This window comes from Zootoca vivipara, chromosome 3, assembly GCF_963506605.1.
Source record: "Zootoca vivipara chromosome 3, rZooViv1.1, whole genome shotgun sequence".
Taxonomy (NCBI): domain Eukaryota; kingdom Metazoa; phylum Chordata; class Lepidosauria; order Squamata; family Lacertidae; genus Zootoca; species Zootoca vivipara.
In genome coordinates, this window is record NC_083278.1 from 55,594,528 (window position 1) to 55,612,534 (window position 18,007).

Genomic DNA, 18,007 nt, shown 5'->3' on the forward strand with positions numbered 1-18,007 from the left:
AGCATCCATATTTCAATTTCAGACCTTTGATCAAAGTTTGATTTTACAGATCTATCGCTTTTAAGATCTTTACCAAAAGTCACAAGCTAGTGACACATTGCAGAGTGAAGTCTTTGTAGCCATAAGTCATCAATTAGAAGTCACTGTAGCTAATACAGTATTCCATAAATAAACCCTTCTGCTAATGTTCTTTGCAAGGAAAAACACATGTGTTTTACAGCAGGGGTGGCTAACCTGTCTTTCAGATCTTGATGGACAACAATCCCCATTAGCTACAGCCACCATGGCTAGCAGACCAGGATGATGAGAGTTGCAGTCCAGTAACATTTGGAGCGTCAAAGACCAGTCACTCCAGTTTTATAGAAATGGGATAAACAGCACTTCATCAGTGAGAACAATGTCATGGTTTGGTGCCCAGAATCACACTTTTCTCCACTTAGTCAGGTTTGTTCTGATTTTACCTTTAAGATGGGATTAGTAAACAATGTTCTTTGTTAATGGATTATTTCCCAACAAACATTGTAAATTGCATTATTTAATAATTGCATTATTATTAAATATACAAATGATTCAGTATAAACTGGACACTAAGATGCTACAGTGAAACTTGTGGGGTTGGCAGGTCTGTCACCAAACTCACCACAAATTAACCATGTTGTATTTCATTCAGTCAAAAACTATTGTGAGAGCAGTATTCTCTCTCTCTCTCTCTCTCTCTCCTCAGTTTGACCCTTTGTTTACTCATAAATATCCCATTATATTCAGTAGTTTATCCCAGTAAGTGTGCTTAGGATAGCCACTAGTGTCCTCATCCCCTTATTTCCCATTTCTGCATAGGGTAGAGTATCTTTTTGGGGGGGGGGGAGCACTCTCCTCCTGCAAATTCTTGCCCGTATGACAATTACACACACACACACACACAAACTAAAAAAGCAGGCATCAAAAAACATCATCATTCAACAGTACAACAGCACTGAAATTTAAAAGAAAATGGGAAATTAAGCCAAAGAAAATGGGAAATTAAGCCATCCACGATTAAGTCACATAAACCAGCTCCTCCTAATGATCGTGTTCTGTAACTATTAAATCTGAACTGGGCACAGTTTTTGTAAAAGCAGCATGAAACAAATGAATGCAGGCAGACTGGAACAGAGATAGGAATGCTTGCTAATCAGAAGCTGCAATCTGTAGATGCAAACCCCAGAGTTCCAAGAGGGCTATCTTTCCAATTAATGCTAGTTTGCATATACCATATGAGCATGGGTATAAAGGCACTAGTCATATTGGAGTGGTAAAAAGAAAAGATGGCTAGCACGAATATGCTACACTGCATTCAAAAAGTGTGCAAGTCTGGCATCTCACAGGCTTACAGAAAAGCTAGTAATGCTAGAGTAGGACCCAAATTGTCTCAAACTCAGTAGAAGAACAGCTTGCTCCAGGCCACATCCTAGTGACCACAGCTGCATTCACCCTGCACCAACAGTATTAGCTGAGGGAGTCAGGGCTTCCTTATAATCTACCATGGTTGCTCTGTGAAGGTGCTGAGGAGACTGGAATATTCTGCACGTCAAGGGTTTCTGAAATTAGGGCACTTATCTCTGTTCTTTTGTAAAACAAATGCTTTAAATACTTCAATATTTGACTAGAGAAGTGGTGAAGTGTTTGCTTTGCCAGGAAACTGCCACTGCACAATACCTAATACAAATGAGGTATGCTTGTGTGTTAGTTATACAAATCAAGAATATTAACCACTCCCTCCTCTTTGAACGCCCAATCACCATGAATTCTTAATGGAGCTATTTTCTGAACAAGAAAACCAGATCACCTCTTGAAATCGAAACCAGATTATCCAGCTGATGCAGTTCCACTCATGTAAATATTTGATGTTTTCACAGCACATGACCATGAAGAGAACTTCACTTGAGAGTCCTCTATAGTGCAGTAATGTCTTTCTCCACTCACTCACCCCAACCCTAGCCATCTTGAATGTAATAGCAGCTTAACACTATTAAAAGTTGACTTAACTCCACTGCATCAATTAAGGTGGACTCCTCAAATATATACAGTCATACCTCTGGTTGAGAACGTGATCTGTGCGGGAGGGACGTTCGCAACCCGCAGTGTTCACAGCCTGAAACGCCATGTCTGTGCATGTGTGTGACACAAATTTGTGCTTCTGCACATGCGCCGAAACCCGGAAGTAACCCATTCCGGTACTTCCGGGTTCGGCGCGGTCCGCAACCTGAAAACGCAAAACCTGCAGTGTTTGTAACCCAAGGTATGACTGTACACTGAGTTTATTTTGCATTCCAAGACAGCAAGCTTAGAAAAGATTATACCTTAGTGGAAAAAAATGGTTTCTAGGTCTGCAACAGCTTTAAGATAAAAACTTTTAACCTACAGATATTTCTTTAAAACCAGGACATTATATTTATATAGATATTGGGTATGCCATAACTAAATCACCAGAACTAATTGCTGAATTAGAAATTTTCTATGCTGGGGGCGCAGATTCAAATAGTCACATTCTGTTCATGTGTTAAGCAGTCACTTTACAGAGCCTATGAAAGCAACATTTTACCATGTGAAACTGGTGCCTCCTGTGCAGAAAAGAACAAACCCTGATTAGCAATCACCATGTGGTTTTTTATCAACTACAGTGCCAACATAACCTTTAACAATGGTTAACAGTCCAATCCTATTCACCTTTACTCGAAAGTAAATCACACCAAGTAAACCATACTAATTCTCAAGTATGTGTACATGGGATTACAACCTGAGGCAAGGTCAGAGAGCACAGTTTCATAACCTATCCTGTCTTCTAAAATGTATAAGGGATAAATATTGCTTACATGCCTAAAGTGAGCTCTACCAATTCCTCTACTGTCCAACTTTCATACACTTGTTTATGACCCACAGGGGCTGAACGATTGATATAATACAGCATCCTGGACTCTTTATGCTTGTAGGATACAACTACATTTTACTCATCAAGTAAACTAATTACAATGAATGACTAAGTTAGGTCCATTAATTTTAATGGGTCTACTCTAATTAAAGCCTAGTTTCATGCCTGTGTGCGTGTTTGTGTATCCAGCCAGCCATGGGTGGAGCTTCAAAAAGGCAACAATAGGTTTCTTGGTTACTCATAGCCAAAATTGCTTATGTGTTAGAAAGCTACCAGTTTAATGAAAAGAGGTTCAGTGCAATGATATAGCCAGAATGTATTGTTGCTATATTTACCATTGTAAAACATCAATGAATGCTGTCTCAGCAGCAAAACATAATAAGGTAATACAAATTACATGCTGAACAGCCAAAAGGGATAGAGTTTCAAAAATCAATATTTACGTCGGCAGACCCTCAGATTCTGTGGAGCATTACATGAGAAAAATGTGTAATGATTTTACTATTTCCTCCATCTCTTTTCTATGATGTTGTCTGAGTAATTATTTTTTGAAGTAGAATTTGATGTTGCCCTCATTATGTCCTCTGCCTCAGCACTCCCATCATTGACTTATTTACTCAACACTTATTGTCTCAAATTAGATTTCAAGGCCTGTAGGTCATAACGTTATGCCTATTAGGCCATGCAATAATGAAAAAAAGATGACGAAGGTCCTGATTAGGACCTTTCAGTAGTGCTCTTTCACAGCCATGATATTATCTTCAAACACACATATTTACATAAACTAAATATTATTACATGAAGGTCAAGAATTCAAAGGTTATCTCAACAAGATAAATGATATGAACAATTCTTCACTAGTTTACTTTGCATTTGCAATGAAAACAACTAACCAGTCAGCTACTGAGATTACCAGATAATGCTAGCCTACCATTCCCATCACCCTTGACCATTGGCTGTGCTGGCTGGGGCAGACAGGAGCTTCAGTTCAACAGTATCTGGAGAGGCCCGGGTCTGCTGTTTTAGATACCACTCATCATTAGAGCAGGAAAATTTACCATTCTTCAAGGCTGGTTTTTTTTTTTTAAAGTGCCCCACAATGCTAATGGACATACAGTGACCTCAGTTCTCTGAGCGCTGATCTGTATGTAGCCAAAAATGCATGTCCTTATGTAGCCACCCATGCAAAAAAAAAAGAATAATAATAATAAGAAGGTATCTCCATAAGAAGGTGGCTCTGTGGGTTAAACCACAGAGTCTAGGGCTTGCTGATCAGAAGGTCGGCGGTTCGAATCCCTGCAACGGGGTGAGCTCCCGCTGCTTGGTCCCAGCTCCTGCCAACCTAGCAGTTCGAAAGCACATCAAAGTGCAAGTAGATAAATAGGGACCGCTTTGGCGGGAAGGTAAACGGCGTTTCCGTGTGCTGCTCTGGTTCGCCAGAAGCAGCTTTGTCATGCTGGCCACATGATCCGGAAGCTGTCTGCGGACAAACGCCGGCTCCCTCGGCCTATAGAGCGAGATGAGCGCCGCAACCCCAGAGTCGGACACGACTGGACCTGATGGTCAGGGGCCCCTTTACCTTTACCTATCTCCATATTAAGCCAGTAACTCTTAAGCTGTAAGAGTTTATAGGTAAATGGGTTTAAAAAAAAGAGTGGAGAGAACTAATCTAAATGGTTTGTAGAAAGGTAAATGCAGAAAACAGCTTTGCCATTTGGAAGATAGCATTGCATCTATTCATCCCAAGTATTCCAAACACTTCTAGTTCCCATATTCAAGAAAACTGGCTGAAACTCACCATATTTTCCATTACCTATTAAGGCCTCCTGTCGCCCTCTTTAACTTTATTGTTTTCAAGCCTATTTAAGTTCAGTAATATGACAGAAATCTAGTTATCGCAGAATACTGCAAACTGGGACTCGAGAAGGTATTAACAAGTACAACTTAGTGCTAATGACCGAACACCATGTTGATTAACAAGCTGTACTAAACAGGTTTTAAAAGTGAGAGAGAAGGTGCTTAGTCAGCCCTGGAAATTTATTTTGATAGACTCTCTCATTTTCTTCTCCTAACAAGGCCATTAGTTTTAAAATGAACTACTACAGAACAAACGTGCTCAGTGAGATAATCCATCACCAGTTTATTAAAAGAGAGAGCAGAATGTCTGACTGTAAGGGGGGGGGGAAAGCAAACTAGGGGTTCATAACACTTAAGGGTTCTTCAAAAATATATGAAAATGTGAGTTTTAAATATCACATGCACAAGTTAACCACCCTGGCTTTGAAATTTCTATCTGCATACTGTGCATAGATAAACCCTGATTAACCATCTCAACTTTCAGAATGTCTACCCACATATTTTGCAAACATATGCTTTTCTACTATAGTGACAAGTGCTGGTAAAACATTTTGACACAACATAAACTTTCATAAACAGAAGAATAAAATCATAAATACGCAACCACTGTCCTGAACCGTTTATGGAAAAAGCAGCAAATCATATTTAATCTCCAAACTGAGAACACACACATGGGGTGCATGTAGGCATGTTTGACATTCTCATTCTATGATCAAACCTCACTTTCCCCAAGTCTCAAGATTTTAGCTGATGACCACTAATTACAAGTTTTTGCACATATAATAAGCAGCTCCAGGAAGCATACAATTATTAGGAACCCATATCTACTGTACCATGCAACATGTCAGTATTGGATGTCATGTGCATTCACAGGCTGGTACATTGTGTTTCTTAAAGCATTTTTACCTTGCTTTTCAGCTGAAAAGGCTCCCAGAATGGCTTATAAATCATTAACAAATCCTGCCCTCAAGCATGCAATCCAAAAAACATAGCACAAAAGGAAAAGCAGGGAGGGAGGGAGGAGGGGCTAAAAGAAATTCTGGCTCCAATTATTAAAAGTTGCAGGTCTTACAACAATATCTGTAAAGCAGCACTGTATATCACATACTCTGTCACTCTCTGTCTCTGAAGAGCATCCTCACAAAAGTTAAAAAGTAATTTGTTTCTCATTACAGGTGTTACTAAAATGCATTTTCCCCCAATAAATGCTAAATGCTATATATAAATATTTCTGCTTACCTTCCCAGCAACATATTGCCAGATTTATCAAGTCTTTCACATTTGTGGGATAGTGCAGATGTTATATTACCAAAAACGTAACTGTGGTTTAGCATTTAGGTGCTGATTGCAGCATTGCACACTTCTTTCCAGAGCAGAGCACTTCTTCCCCCAAAAAACTTGCTCATGGTTAATTATCAGGTCAGCAGTGATGGCTGCTGACTATGGTTAAAGTTAACATGGATGTGAAACTAGCCTCAAGCAGCAATTAAGGAGTTCACACTCTAGAAAAGAGGTATTAAGCAGCCTCAACCATTGAGAGAGATGACAACCTTTTGAGTCCAGGCATTTAGAGACTTTCTTTTGGCTCCTGAATGTCCCCTTCACAGGGATGAGGAACTTGTGACCCACCCCCCAGATGTTGTTGAACTCCAACTCCCATCATGATGGGCATTGCAATCCAGCAACATCTGATGAACTACCTGCTCTGATGTGTCAAAATTATTCATGCAACTGTGCACAAGACATATCACAGGGCATGTAGGAAACATTAAGGCATTTTACATCTAAATGCCAAGATCAATTTTTAATCCGTTTTCCTGCATGTTCTCCTGTAGTCAACTTATATTGGATTTTTTTATGAGACAGCGCAGACAACCTCATAAACCATAATCTATGTAGTTGTTTGAATATTTAAGACTAAGTGCACAAAATCATGCCTAATTTCACTAGGCAAGGCACCAACTGAAGGCATGTTCTTACATTGGGAGCTTTCCCACATGTGTTACAACTTTGCTTTTGCAACTTTATCTTCAATTACAGCTGAAACACAACAACATTACATTCTCAAAATAGCAGATGCAAGACAGCATCTCAGCATGTCCTTTCTGCCTCCTGTAATCTCTTGACATTCTTCAAAATGCACTTTTATCTGAGAGGGCAGTGGCCTTTGCACTAAAAATGTGCCCTTCATTAAAAGACTCTCCCTCCGACAGCTCAGTAAAGAATGTAACACTTTGAACCTTTGTTGCAGCAGCTGGAAATGGGGCATTTCAGATGTGGTAATTATAACTGTTGGATTTAAAGATAAATGTACAACTATAGCAATATCATTTTGAAGTAAAGCGCTTTGGAAAATATACTGTAGCAAAATATCCAGACATTTTGCTGAAAATCCAACACTACTATGGGAACCTATGGGCCTTCATCTCCCATCAGCCTCAGCCAGCATAGCCAATGGTCAGGGATGATGAGAGTTGGAGACCATCGTTCATCTGGAGGGCCACAGAAACACTGCCTTATACCAAATCAGTTCATCTAGCTCAGTATTTACACTGACTAGCAGCAACTCTCCAGTCTGAATATGTGAATGGACCAGTGGATGTTGTTATCACATGGCCAGCCCCACACATTCCCACCAGGCCCTTCATTCAGAAACTGACACCTGGTGTCTGGTGTCCAACTGACAGCAACTGCTACTCCCTCACTCGTGTAGAACACTGTTTGAAAATAAAGCATGCCACTTTGCCAAAAACCATATAGCAAACTTCCAAATCCCTGTTTAATTCTGATTTATCTGTAAAATCATTAAATCCATAAAGTTCAGAACTCGGGGGTGGAGAACCTCTGGTCCCTGGGCCTAATTAGATCCAGTATGTGTCCCAATTTGTCCTGCAATTCTGTTTTCTCCAAACCACACCCACTTCCCCCTCACAGGCATCACATGTGACATCAGGCATGCAGCAGGTAAGGATGGAGCTCCAAAGGAACGACTGGAAGCTTCAGGTGAACTGTTGCAAAGCAGGCTGAGCGGTGGTTACAAGAAGTCTCTTCAAGGCACACTGCCCACCTTCAAAGAGGCCCCCTGTGAAGCTGACACCTTACATCATAATGATGTATTGTGATTGTCCAATGGGCAGCCCACCCAGCCTGTCAAAGTTGGGTATCTGGCACAGAGGGGAAGGGAGGAAAGGATCCAGCCTGCTGCATTGCTAAACAGACACTGGTACATTGTGACAGCAACACTTGCATGTCATCAAAAAGCAATTGTGGACACTACCATTTCCGATGGTAGTCAAATCCGTAGAGATTGACAAGCTTCCAATTAATACTGCATATTCTTTCAATTAAGCTGCAGAATTCCATTCTTTTCAGCCCTAGAATCCATTCTTGGGGCATATTGCTGAAGTCATGAAGATATAATTACCCTCATGGAAGAGCAGTCGTGTGACTGCCCGTCTGGAAGCAGCTTGTTCCATACTGTATGCTACTTTGTGATTTGGATTTATTCTTGTTTTCTTGCTGGCCGTGCTGGGCTCCAGGTTGAGGGTGTGGGGAAGTTTGGCAAGAAGCCACCAGTGGGCCCCTCTCTCTCCTCTCTCCTCCCTTCTGCCAACTGAACAATATTGTTTCTTGCCTCTGGGTCCAACCACCATCACTTCCCAGCCAATGGCACCTGGTGTTCTTTCTACTTACTTCATTGTTTGCTGTTTTTCCCCCTTCTGGGGCAGAGCAAGCAGGCAGATGACAAGAAAAGAAGTAATAAGGCAATCAGTTTTGGGTGGTCAGCAGTGGCTGAGTAAATCTCCTATCAAAGTTTGGTCTTCAGTTGTCATTGGACTACAATTCTCATCATCCCTAGCTAGCAGGATCAGACCCAAGTAGACAATACTGAGCTAGATGGCCCAATGTTCTGACTCAGTATAAATCATCTTCCAGGTTTCCTAAGCATAAGACCATGAAAATATAGCTGTTTACTACAGCTACAAACAAGTCTGAAGCTTTCAAATCTTTAATATGACAATCACTTTACCATACATTGTACCAAAGATTTTATTGCATTTTATGTGTGGGGAAAAGCCACCCTTACCGTTTCTGAAGTATTATATAACTATGTCTACTGAAGCAACCTTCTAGATTTCATGGGCTCATGGTTCATTTATTGCACCCATGGCACTTTCTGCCAGAAGGTCCCCAATGAAACGTGCTTTGTTTTAAATAAAGCTTTTTACCCTTAAGAAATTTTGGCTGTCAGTATGGTTCTGATTTTGTGTGGAATCTAAATGTACCACTTGCTACCTGTGTGGGCAGAAGGGTCAGAATTTTTTAATAATGAAATGTGCATTTCAAAGTTTCTATTATGTATACTTTCAATTAGTCATGTCCAGGCCAAAAAAAGAAGCAGCAAACTTAAGAGATAGCACTTGAGCATGAAAGAAGCTGAGCAACCGCTGTAGAACAGGACATGGATACCCTCCAGCAACTTTAAGTGTCTTGTAAAGGACAACAAGGCAGAAAAATCTGATTCTTGCATCATCACTCTCACCCTTATCTTATACACCCTGCAGCAGGAATTCCAACTCCTTTCTTCCATGTCAGCCACCCGCTAGGCAGAAAAATAAAATACTGAAAACAGATGTGTGAATTAAAAGGAGAAGGGAATGAGGGGAGGGGGAAACTGAAGCAAACAAGGTATCAGAAGGCTAACCTCTAGCCCTCCAGATGTTGCGGGACTCCAACTCCCATCAGCCCCAGACACCATGGCCAATGCTGGGGGGTGATCAGGGGTTGTGGTTGAACAATATTTGGAGGGCCACAGCTTCCCCATCCTTGCCATAAAAGGACTATACATAACATGGCCTAACACAAAAATTGAGACTAAAGAAAAGAAATGAAAATGAAAAAGGGAAACTGTGATGAACTACGTAAGAGAGGATAGGACTAATCACATTAACAAATGTGCTTGTCAGCTCTGTGGTTAAAAATGATCTGGTAACTACCTCCCTTCCCCACGCCCTCCCCCCAAACCTTTTGTTATTGCAAGTTTTATGTTACAGACAAATAAAAAAACATTTATGGAAGACATTTTAAGCACTATCACTGATTTGCTGATAAATAATATTCTAAATATTATTTGTCATCTAAATATTATTTGTCATCTTTCCGCAGGGCCTGCAAGACAGAGCTGTTCCGCCTGGCCTTTGGGTTAGACTTAGTCTGACCCCTGTGTTTTCCTCCCTCATGGCTGGATTTATGGACTACTTAAAATGAGGCTGCATTTTAAATTTTAATATTGTATTTTAATCTGTATTTTAATTAATTGTTTTTTATGTTTTATTGTAATTTTATTGGTGTGAGCCACCCTGAGCCCGGTTCTGACTGGGGAGGGCAGGGTATAAATAAAATTTTATTATTATTATTATTTATTATTATTAAATATTAAAAGCTTAAAATTAACAAGATAGCTGGACCCTGAAGGATTTTCCCATATGAAAGTAATAGATATAAATATGCAAATCCAAGTGGCACTGAACACCATCAAAACTATTATTTCAAACTACTTAAGCAGTATCAGAGGTACCTAAAGTTCAGATGTTGAGCATTGGAATTCAAATCCCAAGTTCCATCTAGCACCAAGTGAAGCATTCAAATTCAAATGCACCAATTAATTGATTTTATCACATGTGTTGCAGCTCCGATAGAAACATGCTGATAGAAAGGGCAAAAGTACAGGCACAACTGAAGAGGATGACATTTTCAGTCTTTGTGCCCTATAATAGACTTATGAATGAAATACATTTGACAGCCTGATGTTGACTATTGATAAAAAAGAAAAAACCAAATCCGAAATTCTTAGGGGCATTATATAGCTTAGCAGTAGATTTTCGATTCAATGTCATGTAATATCTTCAAACATTCCTGTCACGGTCCTTGTTTGGCTACTTCTGAGAAACTACGTAGTACCACAGCCATTCTGTCTTTAAGGCTTTTATTTTGCCTGATATTTACAATGTGATTCAGTATCAAGAATACATGTCCGATCAGTCTGACGAAGATTCTCCCAATGCCTGGCGCCTGCTCCTTCCCCAGCATAGTAAGCGTGGGATTCCTGCCCTCCTCCCTTTGCGCCTGCGCACCTTGGAATGTCTTAAGTCAGGCATGAACTTAAAAGGGTGAGGCATCTCCCCACTGGACACTTCCCCTGATCCCTCCCCCTGATATCCTGTCTGAGGTGGCAGTAAGGGCTCTCAGATGCTGCCTGAACCAGGGTGCCTCTCTTCTGTGATTGTCAGGGAATGCTCACTGCTAGAACAATCCCTGACATTTCCTTTTACACCTTTCAATAAAGCATTATGTACTTCATACATGACCTTCCCAAAATAAAGAGATAATTTTCTTTTTAGCATAATTTAAGTGCGCAGCTGAAATCAATAAAATATAATGGTTAAAGCTAGATAACAAATTCAAGGGGGACTGAATCTTTCCCATCAGAAGTGATTATTGTAGATAAAATTGCAAATTGTCTCTCAATTAGGACATGCTTTAAAATTAACCTAGCTGAAACATTCCAGACAGCTAGCTTAAAATCTTTCATGGTTGACCTCTAAATCCTATGTTAAACTAGATCATGGCTTAGCCCCGTGTAGTAGTAACAGGACTGAGAAAGAAGCGCAGCAGCCATGATTTTCAGGCCAGGAACTCTCACATTTGCTCATTTTGTTCTAAGCCATGGTTTGGCTTAGTGTTGTATGAAATGGATCTCACACTACCCAAGACACTGTGTGACATTTTTGCAAGTGTAAGATATCCGTTGGATTCACCTACTGTATTGTGCTACGCTAAGAACAAGGTTCCTGCTAACGGAACAGCTGTTGCATGAGTGAATTGCCACAATGGGGACATCACCCCACAACTGGTTTAAGCCATTAAACCAATTAATTCAATCTATAATAAATTCTAAACTATGTTGAACCCATAGAATTTAGAAGTGCTTGGAATCTTGAAGTGATGGGAGCTGCATTCACTCATAACAGTAAGCCATAGTTAATGGATTAAAATATATGCACTGGTGGCTCTCACTTTGCTCCTCCCCAGCAGGAGTCGGAGGAACAAACTACAGCTTAGTGAGATGGGAACTTGGCCAATGTCACTCAGAACAATAACTGTTTCCAATTTACTCCCAAATATTCTGCCTCCCAATAATTCCACACTGTGTTCACCTTTTCACTTAGCTATGAGTCTTCTCTCTAACACAAGTTAACTGTGATCGTTAAATTTCAGAACTACTACTGGGACATCTAAAATACAGTAAATCATCATTCCAAATAGTGGTTGTGGTGGCCTTAATGACATGGTTTATACTATAGTAGTAATATAATAATATTTATGCATTGCTTTGCACCTAACACTGGCCAATCTTTGCACATACGGTTTGTAACAAGTGCCACCACGCCTACCTATGTTGAGTGACTCTGATCTCACAAAGTGCAGTGCTAGATTAGCAAATAGGCAGAGTAGGCACCAATCTCTGGGCCTCACGCCTCTTAGAGGCCCCGTGACAACAGATCAAAAAGAATATTGACTTGATCTTGAAAGAAAATTACACTCAAGCTTTCTTAGTTCAATGCTATCCCACTTGAGCATGCGCGTGAGGGAGGCTCCCGAGATGTCGACTGCCATGGGGCCTCTACAGGGTTCAATCCGGCACTAACAAAGTGCATTGGTTCTTAGTACAGTGGTACCTCTGGTTAAGAACTTGATTCGTTCCGGAGGTCCGTTCTTAACCTGAAACTGTTCTTAACCTGTACTGTACCTACTTCTTTATACCTAATATGGGGACTTAACTTCTCAGTATTCTAACTGGATAGCAAAACTGAGGCTGCTTTAAGATTTTGATTTTGCAGGCTTGCCATAGCTCAATGAATTGGTGGGTGGGAGAAGGCAATGCATAGTTTCGGGGAGAGGGGAAGCATCTGGAACAGATATATTTTCTACATAATATATATAATGCTGTGGTTTGCTAGGCTACATAGTGCCTTTAGGCTGCTGCTTCTGTTTCCAAATTGCATTGAGATGGTTTTACAGTGGAACCTCGGTTTATGAACACCTCGGTTTATGAATTTTCGGTTTACGACCGCCACGGACCCATCTGGAACGGATTAATTCACTTTCCATTACTTGCAATGAGAAAGTTCGCTTCAGTTTATGAACGCTTCAGTTTAAGTACTCTGCGGACCGTCTGGAACAGATTAATCCACTTTCCATTACTTTCAATGGGAAAGTTCACTTCAGTTTATAAACGCTTCAGTTTATGAACAGACTTCCGGAACCAATTGTGTTCATAAACCGAGGTACCACTGTAGTTGTATTTTATTTTTTAATCGTATATGTGAACTGTTTTGGGAGGACTCTTTCATGAAAGGCAGCATAGCCAGGGTGAAGTACTCATCCAGATAAAAGAATCCCCTGTGCACTTAACAACAACAACAACAACAACAACAACAACAACAACAACAACAACAACAACGGATACTTTTTTCCTTCAATAAACACTGGAGCATGTGTGACCATTATGGGGTTGCGCTTCTGCATTTGTAACGCGTTCCCTTGTTTAACAAGGAAGGTGCGCACTGTAGCATCCGGCCATTTATCAATTGCAGACAGTTAATGATAGAAGCCTAATTGTCAATTACAAACATGAAAGCACACCCACTTTTAAGGATAATTAATTATAGGAAACGGGTGGTGAGAAAAGGGGCTTGCAAACCAGTTGATCTAATATTACAGTGTAAAGTTCTCATTCTTCCTCCTTGCAAATGACACAAATGGTTCGGAGACACAAACAAAGGAGCCTCAACCTTATTTCTTCCTTTCGTATGATTAATTATTCAATTAACTATTAATTGAAAAATGCAGTTGGATTTCAGAAGCATTCATTTTACTCAGCATATCATTTTGTCTAGAAAGCACCGATTAAGCTGTTCATCAAAGGTGAACAGACAAGGTCAGCTAGGCTGCACCTCTTCAGTTATTCATTATCTTGTCCACAACAGTAATTAACCATGGAAATATTTCCATAAATCAGATTTTTTTCTGATATTTGAAGCTGATGAACAGCTTATTATATGCTAGTATTATCATTATTGTTGTTGTTGTTGTTGTTATTTGCTGTTATCCAAAACAATGCAGTATAAATGTCTCAGGTAGAATTTTGTATCAGGCGATAGTTAACCTGGTCTTTTCTTTTTTTAAAAAAATGAGGAAACCATCAGGTAAACCTATTTAAGCAAACTTTTTGCTTATGGCGAACACACCAAAGAGCAGATTTACCAATTCACAAGAACACACACACATTAAGTCAAACCTTTTCATTAGGTCTAAAGACCTTTTGGCATTACAAATTGCTTAGATGAAAATGTTAATATTCCACGCTGAAAATAAAATTTGATGGCATATGTAGATACTTTGAATGAGCTTTACTGTACAGATACAGCACACCTATTTTTAAACATGATATGTTAGATTTTTAATTTGTTCCATGTTACTTGACTTACAACTATAATTCAGCAAATACATATCATCAACTAAAATTAATTTGAATTGGAAAGGGTGGGGGGGAATCTTTGCAGTAAACAAAATTAATTGGATGCAGCCAGGGATATAAATAATTACTATGCTCTCTGTATTTATCACTCACTAAATTTAAAGATTGTATCACTGTTAAAATGTTAAAATATTTTCAATAATTGTGTTTTCCTGTACAAAATACACTTCAATTTGTATATGTTTGTGGGGAAGCATCAAGTAATTCTAAACACATATACCAACTCTTCCATATTTTACTCTGGCTAAATCAGTGGCCAGAAGATAGACTGGTAGATATCTGGGGGATTTTTTACAGATTGGCCAGGATTTCTTACACCCTGTTGTTTAACAATTGCAAGAACATTAAGATGCCACTTCCCTCCACCTCTCCCACCCAAATTATACTTCTAGAACAGGCATCCCCAAACTTCGGCCCTCCAGATGTTTTGGACTACAATTCCCATCTTCCCCGACCACTGGTCCTGTTAGCTAGGGATCATGGGAGTTGTAGGCCAAAACATCTGGAGGGCCACAGTTTGGGAATGCCTGTTCTAGAATGAAAAAAAAGCTGGGGGTAACCAGGAGGGAATTTTGAGAGTGGAAGGGCTGGATTCAGTTTAGTAGGTATCTAGATAAGTCTTTCTGCCTGGCTCCTGCTGGGGGATTGAAAGAGGTGTAGTAAAAAACAAACAAACATAGATCTCGGGAGCCTGAAGTCTGTTCACAGTGGGCTAAATGGCTTAATTCTGTAACCTCAGTTTTTGTCACTAAGGTTTTCAATTTCTTTTATTTTTTGTTTATGCTCTCTTAGGTTCAATGGTTTTTGTGCAGGACAAATTGCTGGTGGCTCATTCTTTGTATCTACTGAAAAGTGACAGTGAAGGCCAATAGCTAACCTACAGCCTAAGAAAAAAAATGGGAGATTATTTTCTTCCAAATGAACATGGGAAGCCTACATATAAATGCTTCTCTAGGTTCCAAAAGTAAAGTCCCTTGAGCAAAAATAAAATAAAATAATGCCAACATCATTTTCACTAAGAAGGCATGACAGATTTGTAATATACTACAAGTGTGACTGGCAACCAAATGGAGTGCTTCTGTTCATAATTTAAGGAGCTCCATTCCATTTCCACCACTATCTCTCATTCCATCACCCCAACCATCAGCATTCCATGATAACTGAGCATGCTTATCTTCACTGTGCTTCTCCCATTTCACTTTGTTCAAAAAAATTGTACTTCTGCATACTATGATGTTCTCCCAAGCTTGTTGATACTCCCCTCTTTTGCATAACTAAGTGCTATTTCGACTACATACGCATTAACACTTACACACCTGAACATCAACATTAAATTTGAGAGATAGGGGGGGGCACATGGAACTCTTATGTTGGCATGTGTGAGTCATCCTATTTTGGAATTTAGCTATCCATCCAACTTCCCTGTGAAGTAGGCTACTGTTATCTTATTACGAGTTGCTCTCAGTTTTATTATCTAAAGCAAGGTAAGTTTATAGTTAAGACATACCTCGAAGCCTTCACAGTCAATTTTATTAAGTGTTTCTTTTACACAGCTGAATCTTACCACAACCTCATCCATTCCCCCAACCTGCTCAAAGAATAACAGCTCTTAGAAAAGAACACTCTGGTTCCACACTCCAGTGGTGTCCTTTTCACTGACAGAAGGCTCTTTGACCCAGCAAACAAAATAACATCTCTCTCCCTTGTAGAACAGAGAGCGAAGACATCTTGTCAATTCCACTTTCATAACAGTGTAGAAAGTGGTGTGGAGGCTGAATGAGATAAGCAAAACAACAGCAATACGCCCCCCCCCCGCCACCAACCTCCCAGGTCCCACTTAAGGAATGTTGACTGGATCAAAGAGCTTTCTGTGTGATGGACACTACTGGGTGCTATAATCCCAGCCATATTCCACAGAATCAATGTATTTAGCTTTCACCATCACTGTAGCCACTCTTACCTGGAGGCATCTCAGGTGGCAAGTAGTGAGGCTCTTGAGCACTAACATGAACCCAGTCGAAGTCGTCATATGGGTCTTGGTGGTAATCGCAGGGCCCTGGACCGTCATTAAAGGTGCAACCCCCTAAAAGAAAGGGAAAGAGGGAAAGAGGTTATGTCTTAAATATCAGATCTAAGAGCACATGCATATAATCTTATCCAAAGTGTTTTCTAAAGGGAAAATTACTGAAGCATGCTCACACAGTCAATGAAAATTTCCTGAGTTTCCATACCAGGAGTGCTTTTTTTAAAAGAAAATTTGAATAACATTGTCCCTCATCATAATTTGCTTCAATTTGTCAGGTTCAAAGAAATCCCCTCAATGGGTCAGAAATCACAAGCCAAGCAACTCAACTCCATGTGGTTTAGTACTGTGCTCAAAGGGTATGGTCTGAAGGTACACAAGGCCACCACCTTGCTAAAGTACAGTAAACCAGATCTAGTTGTGGTCAATGCATGAATGAATGACTGTCTGAGAACCACATATATACTGTATTGAACTCCGTGATGGAAGGGAAGTGGGATATAAATGTAGGAAAATAAATATTTATTTAAAGGAGCATATGAAACAGTGAAAGATGGATGGGACAAATTGAGTAAGAACTGAGGATAGACTGCAAAGTAAGATACTACACTGAATTAAACTTGACATTCAGCAAAATCCACAGTGAAAGAGAACAAAATCACTAATACTTGCATTAGTAGAGTTTTAATTGAATGTTATTGACTTACTACCATTGATCTATCAACAAAAGAGAGGAAGATAAGAGAGATACGATACAAACCTTAAAAGCAATCAACAAGGCCCTAGATCTGAGGACTGTGTCTTTATACAGTCGCTGCTGTTAAGGTAACATGAATGCCAAGGAAATTCAAAATTCAGCCCATTGTGGGACGGGGGGGAAAGAACAGGGTTTGAAGGAGAGGAATGGTTTTATTTTTGCAATTCAGTGTAGTTTCAGATGTTTTGCTTCAAGAAAAGCTGAAGAACCCAGAACGCATGGAAGGGCAAATTAAAGTTCTGCTAGTAGAACTACAGCAGGGATGGAGATGGAGGGATGGGCGCCATATGTTGGTGGACTGCAACACCAACCTCACACCAACATGATGGGCAAATGTCCCCCATTCCTGAAATACAGCATAGGTCTTGCTCCAGAAGCATGTATACTGCAAGGAGGGAAGTTATATGAAAGTACAGATGGCCCCCTGCCTCTTCTACAAGCAAAACCTGTTATGTTGTATTTGATATTAAGTGAGAAGCAGGCAATCTTAATTACAGAATAGAGACATTATGAGGAAAAGTGTGAGGAATAAGAAGTTGTGCTTTTTATAAAAAATAACTAAGCAAAGATGAGCACAAAGACCTTTTTTCAAAGTCAAAGGTAATAAACCTTCATTTTAGTCTTAAGGAAAGGCAACAGATCTTCCCTCCCTCAGGAGGAGGAATGGGGAGAGGCTACAGCTCAATAGAAGAGCACAGGCTTTACGTGTAAAAGGTGCCAACTTAATAATAATAATAATAATAATAATAATAATAATAATAATAATACCTTTATTGTCATTGTACAACCTGTGTACAATGAAATTAAATGAGCCTCCCTCAACAGCCTAACAGCCCATGGATAGAAACTATTTTTCAGCCT

The 18,007-nt window shown here is 39.9% G+C and overlaps 1 protein-coding gene and 1 long non-coding RNA gene across 7 annotated transcripts in view; both read right to left on the minus strand.

The window, feature by feature from the left end:
- PTPRK (protein tyrosine phosphatase receptor type K) overlaps positions 1–18,007 on the minus strand; it is a 341,441-nt gene that overhangs the window by 235,095 nt on the left and 88,339 nt on the right. For all 6 annotated transcript variants that reach the window (XM_035109042.2, XM_035109041.2, XM_035109045.2 and 3 more), the window contains exon 2: positions 16,327–16,449. In XM_035109042.2, the coding sequence (XP_034964933.2) occupies positions 16,327–16,449 (123 nt within the window). The remainder of the gene's footprint in view (positions 1–16,326; positions 16,450–18,007) is intronic.
- On the minus strand, positions 857–9,461 carry LOC132591895 (uncharacterized). Its single transcript, XR_009557340.1, has 2 exons — positions 4,707–9,461; positions 857–4,666 (listed from the first exon to the last, which is right to left on the minus strand). It is a non-coding gene; the product is annotated as an uncharacterized LOC132591895 (long non-coding RNA).